The sequence below is a fragment of the Micrasema longulum genome, unplaced genomic scaffold (assembly GCF_059751315.1).
Source record: "Micrasema longulum isolate JH-2025_06_02 unplaced genomic scaffold, ASM5975131v1 h1tg002521l, whole genome shotgun sequence".
Lineage (NCBI taxonomy): Eukaryota > Metazoa > Arthropoda > Insecta > Trichoptera > Brachycentridae > Micrasema > Micrasema longulum.
The window spans coordinates 23,106-38,618 of NW_028279662.1; the positions used below are offsets into that span (position 1 = coordinate 23,106).

Genomic DNA, 15,513 nt, shown 5'->3' on the forward strand with positions numbered 1-15,513 from the left:
ATTCTTGAAGTCATGTGTTCGATTCCTGAATTGAATATTTTATTGTTCCTGGATTGGCACCTAAAGCGTACGATTGATTACCTTACCTTCATGTAAAAGATTATTGAAATACGCTGCATTTCCTTTACCAACGCAGCGCCCTATGCACAACTGTTGTGTAAAGAGGAATGATGATGGTAATCTTTGACTGGCAACTTAAGCATAAGGCAGGATAAGGCAGGATAAGCATAAGGCAGGATAAGCATAAGGCAGGATAAGCATAAGGCAGGATAAGCATAAGGCAGGATAAGCATAAGGCAGGATAAGCATAAGGCAGGATAAGCATAAGGCAGGATAAGCATAAGGCAGGATAAGCATAAGGCAGGATAAGCATAAGGCAGGATAAGCATAAGGCAGGATAAGCATAAGGCAGGATAAGCATAAGGCAGGATAAGCATAAGGCAGGATAAGCATAAGGCAGGATAAGCATAAGGCAGGATAAGCATAAGGCAGGATAAGCATAAGGCAGGATAAGCATAAGGCAGGATAAGCATAAGGCAGGATAAGCATAAGGCAGGATAAGCATAAGGCAGGATAAGCATAAGGCAGGATAAGCATAAGGCAGGATAAGCATAAGGCAGGATAAGCATAAGGCAGGATAAGCATAAGGCAGAATAAGCATAAGGCAGGATAAGCATAAGGCAGGATAAGCATAAGGCAGGATAATCATAATGCAGGATAAGCATAAGACAGGAGATTGGTATGAAAAACATTATAGATTTAATTACACCACTCACAATAGTATTCCTTTTTTACAATATAGATGTAGTAAGTCATTTTAAATAAGAAGTAACACTGATATTGTTTGTAATTATAATAATGTTTATTACTTCCTTCCATATCATCTCTTTTCCACCTGCTGACAAGCTTCTAAAAAAGAAGCTTAGCGGGTTATTCCTTTTAAAAAATGTTTTAAGTTACCTAATCTATCTAATTATTACTATCTAATTTTGATACATAGTTTTAAAAATATTTGGTAGATATTATAGTTTAGTTCGTATTGTTTTTTGTACCACAAAAAGTTAATTTTATGGTGTGTCTGAGTCTTAATAAGAATGAGAAGACAATTAGATACACTTTTATTCAGGGCTGGTATTCCAAACGCTCTCGCAGCCGTATTTTCTCGTGTATTTACATACAAAATACACGAGAAAAACTGTTTTCTCATGCCGCCAGAGTGGTTCAGAATAGCACCCCGGTGTGTCAATGAATTTTAATTTAAAAAAATAAATTAGTATGCATGGAAGAAAAACAAGACTGACAATTTAAAATGTTTTTTATTTTGTAAAATCATAACATATCCTATAATTTCATTTTCTTAGCGGAATTTGCATCCTTATTTTTCTTGTTATTGGCTCTTTTTAGTGTTGATTTAATTGAGCTAGAAACTTCTTCTTGAAGCTGATTAAAGAATGCTGATGATGATTTTAATGACTTTCCATCTCCAATTGTTTCCATCTGAAATTTAAGTAATTTCTCAGTTATTTTGAATGAAGAAGAAAATGTAAATTCTCGAACATAGCTAAATACTAAAAACAACTACAACTGAAATATAAATGATACATGGGAATTCATTTTTAACATAATTTTACTCACCTTGTCAATATTTCTGTCCTTAGTAACTTTGTCTAGGAGTCGAGAGGCTTTATTTCTACTATATTTATTCCCTAAACCAGGATTCATTTTATCCAGTGTTTTTTCTTTTTTCTGTCTTTCATTTTCTCTTTCTCGTTGGCGTATTTTCTTCTTGCGTCTTTCACGTTTTTTATCCGTTTCAGTTCGTTCTGTTTTGCCAATAATGTCACCCTTAGATTTACCTTTAAAAGTATTGAGGATTATAGTAATACACAAATAAATAGGAAGATAAAATGTAGACAAAAAATAAAAGATACAAAAAATATAGGATATGATTTCTTGCAACAAGCCATTAGTTCAAATATATGTACCTCTGATTTCCTCTGGTGCCAATAAAGTAGCATCAGTAGTCGCTACGGGTGCTACTTCTTCCATACTAATAGCGGGCATATTACTGACTATCTTCACCTCTGGAGCAGCAACTTTTGGAGTGTAGTGATAATTACACAGAGCATCCAACTTTGTAAATAATGATGTTAATAGAGAACGGATTGCAGTGTGTTCTTTAGGTTCCTCTTCGGGTTTTTCATCAGCATCAGGATCCAAAGCTTCCCGTTGCTTGATGTATTCCTGTTCATACACTTGTGCCAATGAAAGTTTATTTTTTTCTTGGTCCAATACCAACTGCTTTTTAAATTCTTGAACATCCTCAACTGGCTTGATTTTACGTTCTACGTCATCCCAAGTCTTATCTTTGATCCTCTGAATGATGATGTCTTGAAGTTTAAGGGTAGTCTCCTCAGTAATAACAGGGGCTGGTCTACTTATTGAATCAAAGTCGACTACTTCTTCTAGAAGTGAATTCTGCGGTCTGCTCGAACCAGTAACTTCTCCTTTCATGGGCCAAGCTTTATCTTGAAACATTGAGTTTTCTAAATGATTTATTTTCTTATTGAGTCTCTGTTGCCGTATCTGTAACTCTGACATATTTTCATTGATTTCATTGGATTGCTGGGCGTTTTCATTACTCCGAACTGATTTATCGTCGTCATCATCATCATCATCAGACGAAGGTTGGGCTAAATCAAACCTATAAAGAATTGCCATGATGTATTGGATTTTTTTAAATCAATAATTTGCTTTAACATAAATTGAAGCAAATACATTAGATATTTGTAACAGAAATATAAATTAAAATTTATCTACAAGTGATTTTTTCAAATTTCCTTGAGAGGGGTATAATTTTTTTTTGACATGTCACTAGATAAATACAAATATATATCCTTTGATACTTGGGTTAGTTATTTATATAAAATTTATATTTGTAGCGCTAACTTTGTGGTTATTCATTATAATAAAATAACTTTGTTTTTAACCACTAATCTTTTATTACCGACCGGTTTCAAAGCTACACAAGCTTCTTTATCAAGGTTAGGTTACTTAATTATACCCTGATAAAGAAGCTTGTGTAGCTTTGAAACTGGTTGGTAGAAAAAATAAAAAATAAGTGGTTAAAAACAAAGTTGTTTTTAATTTATTTTATTTACAAACATTTTATTATTTTTAAACCTTGAATATTAAACTTTCATGAAACCTTTTTAAGATCAAATATAAAAGAAAGTCAATGTTGGATTTTTTGCCAATCCGTCGTTGTTTTACGATCACAACAATATATATTACAACAGAGAACTGGAAAATATTTTTATAAGGAAAGGTTTAGAATGAAGTCAAGACATTTACAGGGCTTATGAAGCGTCTTATTCTTATCCTTAGAGGTGAGGGTGAGGGTCAGTGCTATGCAAGCTCCTGACGTCACTGCGTCCTGTGAAGATTTATTGTGACGGGTCCCCGTGAATAGTTTTCGCCCTCCAAGCCCAGGTCTATAAAGAGCCTGGCTACTGTGCGGAAGGCGAGAGTTTACATTTTGCTAAATCTCCCCTCCGAGCCTAGATTTGTAAAGTATCGGACTATTAAGAAGGGGGCGATCTCTTCAACATTCTCAGGTTTGACCAGTTGTCATCCGAGGATAAGGCTCCTTTTATGAACAGTCATTTTAGTTGATTTAAAAAATCACTTTACACAGAAACACAAAAAAAGGATATATTATTTGAGTTGATAAATATCAAACACAGGTATGTCCACAACGACCCACCACAGTGTCCACGTGGACCTACTATTGAAACAGAGTTTTTTGACAGTGTTTTATTGTAATAATGAGGACATGTTTTAATTTGAACAGTACTGAAATGATCATATTTTTTTCTTTGCATTTTGTAGAACAAATGTTTTTTTTTAAATTGGGTGGACATACTGGCGTTTGATATTTATCAACTCATATATAATTCTTTACCTAATTACCATTGAATAAATATAGCTAACCTGACATTTTTTACTTTCTCTGTTTGACTCTCCACTTCTTTGAGGTCTATTTCACTGTTGGAGTCTTGATTGTTATCTTCTTCATCGTCAAATCCTAAATCATCACTTTGAGAAAGGGCTTCTTGGTTTAAAGGAATATCATCTTCTTCAGAATCATCTTCTTTAGCATCATTACCGAAAAAATCGTCATATTTGATTTGTTTTTTATCTGTATCTTCATCATCCTAAAAAAATTAATAGAAAATATTTTTTCAGAATCACCAAAAAAACCTCTGTTTGACCAGAATTTTAGAACAAAAACTGATGATTTCATGAATACAATACCACTTATCTACCGCAATATAAGCCACTGAGTGCATTAGTACTAGTCGAATTTCTGGTGAGAATAATAATTGACAACGATTATATTTTCAGTCCTTTTCAACAAACGTTTGAGACCAAAATCTAACTAATCGACTGAGTATTGATTGATGCAACTACGTGGAAAAAATAAGAATAACCCAAATACTTCAATAATACTATGTTGTTTTAAATTGTATATCCTTTATTAACTTACATCTGTATTTTTAAGTATTTTTTTCTAATTTTAATATTTTTGTAAATATAACTGATGGATAATGAACTTCTGTTCTCTCTACTGGAATAAATTTATGTATGTACTAAATGTAAGATTAGTTTTTATATTTTTTTATTTTCTTATTCTTATTATTCAATTTTTTGTTACTTTTGTGTAAAATACATGTCTGTTCTTTATATATATAAATATATTCAAAACATGTAAAAGCCTACAAGGCGTTTAAAATAAAAATAAAAAATAAATTTACTCTGTGTCACCTGTCAACCCCAATATTATGACAAAATTAAGATATTTTTACTAACCATCATGCCTTCATCGTCAGAATCTATATTGGTGAAAAGGTCAATTTCTTCATCTTCTTCTTCTTCGCTGCTGTTATCACTATCTTTAGATAGGGGTTTCACATTTTTCATTTTATTCATTTCTGCTTTATCTTGTGCATTCAAGAATTCTTCTAATTCTTTCAATTTAAAGAATTTATCATCAACAATAGACCCCTTTTTGAACACCTTCTCTTTAAATTCTGCAAGTCATTTAAATCACAATTCAAAAAGTGCATTAGCATCAAAAGTTAAAACCATGGGTGTTTAAATCAACGGAATGTAGTTCCAATTTATTTTATATAACATGGTAGGACTGTTTTTGTTTATTTCCGCTCTAAAAGCATACTATGATACACATTACAACAGAGATGGAAACATTTTGGAATAGAGAATATTATGTAAGTCTAGGCTGAATCCTTTTCATGTGTTATTATGATAATCAGTTTCAAAGTTATAATTTATTCTAACCGATTCTAAAAATTGACTGCAATTTTACGACTTCACATAAATTACTGGCATAGCAAGCAATAAAATTTCATAAATTCCCATCAGCCCTTTTAAGTATTTGAGATAACTTGCATATTTAAGCAACAATTAATATTGTCTAGTGGTTAGGCCGTTTGATAATGTGTCACAGCATAAATTAATTCATATACTCCTTTTCTCCCGTCAAATTCGATCCTGTCCCTTTTGCACCTATATGAAGATTCGCCAACACCAATTAATACTTATTTATTACAGCTGAAATCAGTGTCTGCTTTGACCTCGATCAAAATATTGTTTGATTGCTAATCGATTTTTGTTACAAAAATACAACCCATGATAATTATTTTAAAACAAACCACCCCCAAAAATATATTTAATAATAAATAAAAAAAAGATCTTGCTATAGCTAAAATAAATTTACTGTGATAATGAAAACGAAGCTATTACAGTGTAGAGTTTTTCAGCAAGCAGTTCATTCAGAGAAATAAGAAAAATTACAAAATTGGTCAGTCCATTCACTCCATTGCTCAGTCCATCCACTCCATCCGTGCTGTGACATTTGCAAAATTGAATAAACCTAGTATCGTGAACCAGCTTACGCTTAGCAACATAGAAATCAGAACACATTAAAAGTAAGACTTCTCTCTCAAGATTTAAAACTAATTGACTTACTTGATTTATCCTTAGTTTTTTTGGTCTTCTTTTTCTCTACATTTTTCTTAGTAGGTATTTCAAATATTTCTGAATCTTCTTTATCTCTAACAAAAGCATCTGAATCATTTTCGCTTTGAGATGAATTCGATATAATGCTATCATCGGATAACTTAATAGGAATTTCAAAGTCTGATTTTAGAGATAATATTTTTGAAACATTTGAGAGAAAACTGCTCCATTTGTCTTCATTTTGTAATTCTATTTCCTGCCATATTTGTTCTTCGTCAAAATCTTGAATAATTAACTCAGGCAAGGCATTAGAACCTGCAACTGAATCCTCTTCGTTTTTAGTGAAATCATAAAGAATTTTTGTAAGCTCCTTTACCTTGGGCACAGCATTTTCTTGAGCACTATAATCAACGTAAAGGCAGATAACATTAGGATATGTATATTCAAAACAATACTAAGCCATGTACATTAAATTCAATACGCCATTCTAACCTCAAAAAGAATTCGAATTTACTAGTAAGATTTTCAAAACTGTCGTTAGCTTTGTCCAATACAATTTTAGAATCCATTTTAATGTTGTTTTTATCAGAATAACAGAAGTATCGATAAATGTTAAAATGTACCCATCAGCCTGAAAGATCTTTTAACTATAAACTGATCAACTCTTCCTGTCAAAAGCTGACGAAACAACAAATTCAATCAAAATCGACCACAAACCCAAAAATCCCATGTGCATTTCCACTTTTGACACATTGACGATCATTTCTATTTCTATGGTTAATATGTCTTGGATAGTGATGCTCATAACCAGCGTTGCCAGATCTACTGATTTTTCGATAGATCAACCGATTTGGGAGCAATCTACCGATCTACCGAAGTCGATTGAAATTCTACCGATTTTTGTACATTTCCTTGTTTTTTCCACAGAACAAAATTTCAATGCAAATAAAACGAATTTATATTATAATCATTTATTGCTTGTTTGCTCACTTCGATAGCCATCAGATGCTTATTTAAAAAAAAAACTGCTTATCTATCGTACGTAAGTATACAATGAATGATATATTAATTATGGAATTGGCTAGTATTGTTGAATATAATATGGTAAAATAAATCATGGCATAGAATTTCATGACATTATTTAAAAATGTATATATGTCTATTTTATGAAGTGAAATGTAGAGGAATCACTTTTCATATTAAAAATAATATAAATGGTTTTATCTTCAGTTAAATATCTATTTAAATTTAGTTGATCATTGTTTTAATAATTTTTTCAGTACTTCAGCAGTTCGCAGTTTTTATGAAGTTTTAAGTTGCACTGAAAGAACTTTAAAACGTTAATTATTTCTTTGTTTGACAATAAAAATACTATAAATTTTGATAAAATTGTGTCATTCATTTTATTTTTCTGAATCTACTTTTTTTTGCTTGATCGGGTCTGGCAACGCTGCTTATAACTGATTGCTTTATTTCAAAATCTATTTTTCATAATATTGGTATTTGTGGTTTTAAACAAATAGGACAATATTTGTTTTTAAAAAGGAATAACCCACTAAGCCTCTATTAAATAGGCTCGTCAGCAGGTAGGAAAGAAAGGATATGGAAGGAAGTAATGAATAATACACCACAACACCCAGACCAATTGAGAAAAAATCTTTGCTGGATTTTTTCTTGCAACTGGCGGGAATCGAACCTGCGACGCCAGTTTCACAGTTGGCCGTCCAACCATCTGCCCCACGGCGCCTTCAAAAGTTGAATAAGAGATCCTAGAAACGAAGAAACCAGCGTTGCCTACACCACCGATTTTTCGCTAGATCTACCGATTTTTTTAAAAATTCTCGAGCATTTCTGGATGCAAATACTTTGGAATTAAAAGTAAAAATAATGTTTTGAAACATTTTGAATAATTGCCAATTTTTATGAAATAGCAGCCGCCCTCTCTCCCCAAAGCTCACCATGGTTTTTGAGTTATTTCTGATATGCGAAACTGCAGTTTTTAGAAGAGCGCAGTAAAATATTTCTTAAATAAAAGTTTTTTGCAGCGTAGCTCGCTACAAGTAAAAGTATAAATTACTTTTGTGAAACTATTCTAGCTGATAACGAATCTACCAATTTTAGCTTGATGGGGGGTTGTACCTATGCCAAATAAAAATACACACAGTGGAATAGAGCCAAATAGAACTAACATCTTTTTCACCTGTGCAAGGCTATAATAAATTATATCGGTCCAAAACTGCATATGAATTCAATACTTGTAAATACATCATTATCGATTATAAAATAGGAAATTACAAAACCAATATATTAAGAAAATTAACAACATAACACCACTATTATTGTTTAAAAATAACACTGCCCCTCTAGTTGAAGAGTTCCCTATTTTACTAAATTTGCTAGTTTTGTAGTTACTACTTGTTAATGAAAAGCGGACTGCAATGAAAAACAAATTTCATTAATTTTTGTATAGTTGAAAATATTTGAAAAAGGGAAAGAAACACGGAAATGGACCTACTTTGACACAATGAGGATGTTCTAAAATGACGTTTGTTTCGTTCCAAATCCAAATGTTCTATTTTTGTATTTATTCTATCTTGATGTTAGGTAGGTACCTTAAAAGTGGGTCACGGGAAGGATAGGAAGGAAAGGTAATCGGCTAGGAATATTATTGATAAATGCCTATTTAGACTAAACACTATTTATAGTTAAAATGGGTTGATTGATTTTGAGGAAAGGGAGCATTTGCTAAAAGCAGTGAAAAAGAAGGGAGAGGAGCACTAAGAATACGGTTCTATTTATTTTATTTTAAATGTATACATACATACCTAAGAGGCTTTTGGAAAAAAGAAGAGATATTAGGATGAAAGAAAAATACAGAAAATATTTACAAAAGAAATACAACGATGCAGATGAAATGAAGTATCACCTCTTTACATTTAGAACAGAAAGATTTGACAGAATAAACATAAAGATCTTTTAAAGAATTGGACTAGATAATTAGAGAACTAAATGATTAAAAGTTTTTGTTGCGGTTTGATATGCAAATGTTGATAAATAATAGTCCAACAAACTGTTAAGTAATTTAAATCATAATATTTTGTCATGTTGGAATCCTCTATTTTGCAGAGTTGTTTTTAGAGCAAATCTTGGTCAATTCAATAAAAATTTCTTTTTTTTTATTAAATCTGTAGTTATATAGAAAAGTTTAATAAAAAACAATGAAAATAATTGGAAAATTTGACTAAAAATAGAGTTCAATGTAGTACATACAAAATGGGAAACAATGTTGCGCAGAAGATAAAAGATAGTCAAGATAATCATTTATTTAAACACATATAATGTACGTATGTAAACAGTTTATATATGTATATATATATCATATAAGGGCGGGTATATTGCCCTGAGGCAATTTGTTCCTACCTACCCAAATTGTTTGATTTGAGAAAATGATAATGTATAATAAAATTATTTTAATTTGAATCATTATTATAAAATAAAAGAGATAAAATGGCAATTAATTTGAGTGAAAAGTAATAATCTACAATATACTATGTATAAATATACGTTACTACAATTTTGGGAGGCGAAGACCGGAGAGCAGAGAACACACAAGGCGGAGGGACGGAAATGAAACTTGATGTTTGCTTGCTAGAGATAAGAGTTCAACTGATTTATTAATTCTTTATTACACCCTTTTAAAGCGCCGTGCGTTGGGCTCGGTGGAGCGTGCAGTAACGCTGTGAAACGGGCCGTATTACCCCCACCACTCCAGGTACCGTTTAGGTCGCAAATCTCGTAAATATCAGCGCGCTCCGCCTGTATGGGCCATTATATTTCGTTAACGTTCATTTCTCTAACATGGTAAATTATCATAATTTAGTTACTAGGCTATAATTTCCCTGATACCGCTGAAGCCTGATCCAAAAGCAAACCTTCATCTTTATGGAGGGTCCAGCACTCAGCTAAGAGATTTTTACATAAAGTCTGCCCATTCGGAACACTATGTAAACACACAATTATTATAAAATAATTAAATAATTTATCGGCAAAAGCTAGGAGACTGAAACCGCATTATGTGATTTAGTAGCTAGCTACTGATATGCTGGATGACGACTCAAAATTTCTCTTGATACACGAGACATCCGTCGTGCATGTGAATGTTTCTTGAATGCATTATTTAGATGAAAATTATTTATGTTGGTTTTCCCAAAGTTTTCAAGAGCTGATACTAATGACTTATCAGAATCGATTTTCTGATTATTAGAAATAAACTTTTTTGCTGCTTGAAATACATCGTCACTTGTATTGACTTTTTCTAATATATTTTCAAATATCGAATGTAACTGTTCCATAACCGAGGATGTTTCAGGTTCTTTGTCTGAAAAATTATGCTTTTCATTTGGAGAGAGTAAACTGATTCTTTCAATGTTTCCTTCCGCATCTACCAATAAAATTTCTGATGTTTCTGACATATTTTCTAATATTTCTGTAATGTAGGGATTTACCAAATCATCTTTTGTAAAACTGGATAGGTTGAGATCTTTGCATTCAAAATCTTTTCGTTTATCATAATCGGGTCTGAAAACTCTGTAGTAAAAATGATAAACCCATCTTTCATCCGGACATATTGAAAATTCTGGCAAAGTAGAATCATCAGAACCCAACAACTCTTTTTCCATTTCAGTTACAAAGATATCCATAGCCTTTGCTGGCGCATAACCTTTTTTGAAATAACTGAGAAATATTTTTTGAATATCATCATCCGGAGTATCATACTTCAGGTCTTCTTGATATACCGTACTGTGGTTGTGAATATGTCTTAGAGTCACAACCATAGGAAAATCTTTCAGATGTACATCTTTGCTTCTAAAAGAAAATAAATAAAAATTATTATTTATAAATAAGCTAATTAAATCACATTACACTTACATTTATAAGCACATTTTTTTGCACCACAACAATACAGATGCCTAATTGCAGTGGCGCGAATTACAGCAAAGAAGATGTAGACTATAAAAACTATTATACTAAATATTGTGATCCTACTGGGTATCGAACCTGAAACCCCCCATAAGTTTTTACTTTGCTTATGCTTTTAACAACAGATTATTTTTTCAAGTGATTCAAACCCATACTAAATGTATAAAATTCAATGTTTTTATAACTTAATTAAACTATTCGTATATCAACAAACTTATCATTTAATAATTTTGAGAGAACCTATTTGAAAAAAAATATATTTTTGCACTCCTGTAAACTTTTTGCAGACTCGCAACTTTTGCATGGGCCCTATAATAATTTATAAATTTGTATAATGTCTACAGTCATAAATGATTATTTGTTTATGGAGTTTTACTTGACAGTTGTAGGAAAAACACTTACCGGTAACTTTTGGATAATAAAGGCTGTTTTACTGTTATAATAAGCCGCGCTGGACAGTTTGTATGTTTAGAGTGGGGTACTCTGACAGATTGTGCTGGTCTTGTGTTGTGAATACATTTCCAAACATTCTATAAAAAAATACATTCAATTTATTTTCACAAAATAAATAACAAGTTGTTTAAATCTTCTAAAAATGTGTAATTATTAAGGATTGGTAAACTACTACATTTTACTATGTGCTTGTGGGGACAAGGGTTCTTCCCTAACTAACTGGAAGATGAACATTTTTTGTATCATTGGCAATTAGTCAGCCTTTTCGGTAGCAAGAAATCTGTTGATTATTACCATGGTACAATAGCGCCCTAAGAAAATTGAGCTCACAATAAGGCTGGCTACATATGAAGTCCGGATGGATTGTTAACATTTGTTCTAGAACATTGTGCAAATTTGATTTTACAAGACTGAAGTAAAAAAGCTTGGACAATAGTTTCATGTTATAATAATAAATATACAATATGAATAGTTTTATTTAGGATTTTTACCAGAGACCTGGTTTTGTCGTGACCGACATCGTAAGACTGGTGAATAGTTTCATGTGTTTACTATGAGTAAAAGCCAAATATTCATCATTTTTACCCAGGAATTTCACTACAATATTTTGAACTTGTCCAAATGTTTGTAGACAAAACACTGGAATTAACAATGGATGTTCAAACATAGGTAAAATGGTGAATGTTACACAGTGTGTAAACTGGCCACTTAAAACAGACAATGGAAGGTCATTAGCCTTGTAAATGCCCAGACTTCCATATTACCTTCTCTAAAATGTTCTCCATCCCTGTTGTAATTTGTTAATCAGGTATTTCATTTTAATAGCCTTTATTGTGACATCTATCCCATACGGAAATGAACCCTCTTCTCGTTAGGGGCACTCACAGTCCCATTGCCGATACGCTGCATAATGGTAGTTGGATGTGATCTCATTGAGCTTTCATTATTCCGCCGGAAGAAGTCCAAGTATATTTATGGAGAAGTAGGGTTCTACCAATGACAAGGTTGCTGACGGTGGCAAACACTATCAGCCTTCTGTCATTGTCACTGACTTGCCAGAGGCCATGCCTTCCCATAACTAATGTGTTAAATAACTTAAATAAATCAATGTTAGCTAGTGGGTGAACTACCAAGAGTTAGGTATTTTATTTTTTGAATATTAAATTATTTTTTTTTACTAATCTAGAGAAGTACCACAAAGCGCTGATTAAAATTCTAAAGAAATATATTTTCAGTTCACATTCTTTAAGTTTTAATTATATACCTTAAAAACATTTCCCTGTGTGTTTTCTTGATAAGTTTTTGCCTTAGTATATGCCGTATTGGACGAAAACTTTAACTCTTCAAACCAGCGAATAGCATCCACTTTAGAGCATATATTCACACGGAACTTGCACTCGAAATAGTTGTCATTACTTTTCTTCAATTCGCATAGGGCATATTTGTACTCTATAGGTAGCATGTGCTGAAAAAATATTTTTTACATTTAATTAGGATGAATATGACCTATACTGGATAAGATAAATATAAACATTATAATGCAATTGAGTAGTAACCAATAGGGAGTCATCGTCAATGCTTTTGGAAGATTCACATAAACATTTTCGAGACTCAACTTTGTCAGTTAGTAATGCCATGTTTAAAATAAATCAACCAAGATAGTATATAAAACGAGTTAGTTAAAATAAATAATCTAGTTTAAATTCACAGATTTACGACATATTTCACATTTTTTTACTATCAGTCAGCTGTCAGTGTTAAGTGTCAAAATATGAAAATATACAAAAATGCGGCAGCCTATACTCTTTACCATAGATTAGTCAACACCACCTGGACTCAAGGCTGGGCACTAAAATGATATGGGCCATTTTTTTGACGTTTATAAACGTATTTTTTTTTTAAAGTATTATTTGACACAAAGGTAACAGAAGACCTACGTATTTAAATATGCGAATTTATCTTCTAATAAATACCGGTAAGGTTAAAATTTTAAATTTTGGAAAAAAACTAAATGAAAAATAAATATATAATAAAATAACAAGAGCCCATAAAGAAAGGTAATGTAACTCCACTTTAAATAAGATAACAACTAGATGTGGAAGATCTTTCCAGTTTTCGCCCTATTCTAAATCTTCCCATCGCCATCGTATTGAATGTACTATGGTCCTTAAAATGTAACATGATTAGAATGACAGTTGTCAGAAAAAGTGTCGACATAACTTTGTAGTAACGCCAAAGGAGTTATTTATATTGACACACGAAAAATCATTTGTATCTGGCGTGTTGGTTAATTTTTTTAGTACAATGCTTGAAACATAAATCAACATTAATGTATAAAATCAGCTTTAAAACTAAAATAAACCTAATTTAGATAATTTTTTGCAGTTTAGATGAACCAACAGTAAAAATAAAAAACATTTATATTCACTTGTACTACTTAATTAATTTGTTGTATAAATAAATACTTATGAATTCTAAATTCATAAATTCTAAATTCGTAAATTCTAAATTCGTTCTAATTCTCAAGGCACTCTCTTAATACCCGTCCACAATTCCTCTTTCTTCTCTAACTCATATAGTGTCCATGCGGCTCGACTGTGGAATCATCTCTCATCCACCATCAAAGATGTTACTTCATTATCTCTGTTTAAATCACGTCTGAAGAAACTCCTTTCTCTTCCTTAATCTCTCCTCCTTTCCTTTTTCCTCTTTCCTCTTTTTTCCTTTTTCCCATTGAGTAATAGTTTTGATTTAAGGTAATTTATAAACAAATACGTTTATTTCTATTTTTATATATTTTTAACTTTTTAATCTTTTTTTTCTATTGAATATGTTCTGTAACTTGAATTATAAAAATTAAACTTTTATTTTATTGGTTGGTTAAGAAATTGCCATTTGGCAATAAGCCCGCCAATGTACAAATACCATTATGTACAAAAAATTAAATAAATAAATAAAATAAAAAAATTGCTGTAATAAATATGTAAAAATTAAATAAATAAATAAAAATAAATAAATACATTATTAATGACGTTCTTACAAGGTTACATCATTTTGCAAAAACGTTAGAGATGGGATAAATTGATATATGTAAATTGATCGAATAAAAAAAGAATTCATTTGATGTTGTTCATGAAAAAAATATAAATGTCTCATTTTTTTGTGAATAATTATGTTAACCACACTATAATAGACTTGTTTTTGCGTTTTTTCAATCAATTTTCGGAAACAGAGTTTCATGATTGCATGAAACAACTGATAAAATCGATTTGATCAATGATCAGTAATTTCCCATCACTAATGAAATTAGTTTGACAGCTGTCATTCTAATCAACCTATGTTTTAAGGGCTATAGAAAAAAATAGTTTCTTATGGGCTCGTTTTATTATTATATCGATTATTATTATATAACATTGAGCAGAATTCTTTATTTTCGGCGAGGCAATCAGAATGCCGACGTTTTCATTCCACGGAGGCAGGAGCGATAAGAGTACTGTGTGACATTATAACGGCGGTAGACTCTGGTCATCTGGTGTGTAGTTAACAGTTTCCGTAATTTTTATTTATTTTATTTCATTAACATAAACTGCAAATCTGCCTTTTAAAAAAAAATTTAATACTAACATATTTGGCTTAATATATATATTAAAAAAAAAAAAAAACATAAATTTCCTTTTACCCAAGATTTATAAAAAAATTAAGCCTAAAACTTACACAACGTATTCAGTAAAATGTTTAAGCAATTCAATCATAAATATAAAAAAAAAACTAATTAAATATGTAAAAGTGATATATAACAAGAAAATCATAAGTTTTCTTTCATACAGCTGGGCAAATCGATCAAAAAATGGTCTATATTATGAAATGCATAAATAAATAAATATAATTCACCATCTTTGAAAAAGTTCAAAAGGTTTGTTCTATGGGAACAATACCCTACACTAAATACCAGCAATACCAGAATACCAGCAACCAGAACAATACCCTACACTAAATACCAGAAAACCAGAATACCAGCCCTGGGCTGGTATTCCAATC

The 15,513-nt window shown here is 31.3% G+C and overlaps 1 protein-coding gene and 1 long non-coding RNA gene across 4 annotated transcripts; both read right to left on the reverse strand.

The window, feature by feature from the left end:
• Positions 1–1,297: 1,297 nt before the first annotated feature.
• LOC148272030 (U3 small nucleolar ribonucleoprotein MPP10-like) lies at positions 1,298–6,803 on the reverse strand. Its single transcript, XM_088240600.1, has 7 exons — positions 6,535–6,803; positions 6,052–6,443; positions 4,873–5,093; positions 3,994–4,217; positions 1,986–2,704; positions 1,636–1,856; positions 1,298–1,497 (listed from the first exon to the last, which is right to left on the reverse strand). Exons 1-7 carry the CDS (start codon positions 6,609–6,611, stop codon positions 1,342–1,344), a joined length of 2,010 nt encoding a protein of 669 aa, XP_088096726.1. The 5' UTR covers positions 6,612–6,803; the 3' UTR covers positions 1,298–1,341.
• A 2,547-nt stretch (positions 6,804–9,350) lies between these two features.
• On the reverse strand, positions 9,351–13,304 carry LOC148272031 (uncharacterized). Of its 3 annotated transcripts, none has more exons than XR_015824951.1 (4): positions 13,286–13,304; positions 12,740–12,940; positions 11,425–11,552; positions 9,351–10,908 (listed from the first exon to the last, which is right to left on the reverse strand). It is a non-coding gene; the product is annotated as an uncharacterized LOC148272031 (long non-coding RNA). The 3 variants fall into 3 exon arrangements; XR_015824950.1 differs by lacking the exon at positions 13,286–13,304 and adding an exon at positions 13,204–13,272; XR_015824949.1 differs by lacking the exon at positions 13,286–13,304 and adding an exon at positions 13,032–13,258.
• Between the last annotated feature and the right edge of the window lie 2,209 nt (positions 13,305–15,513).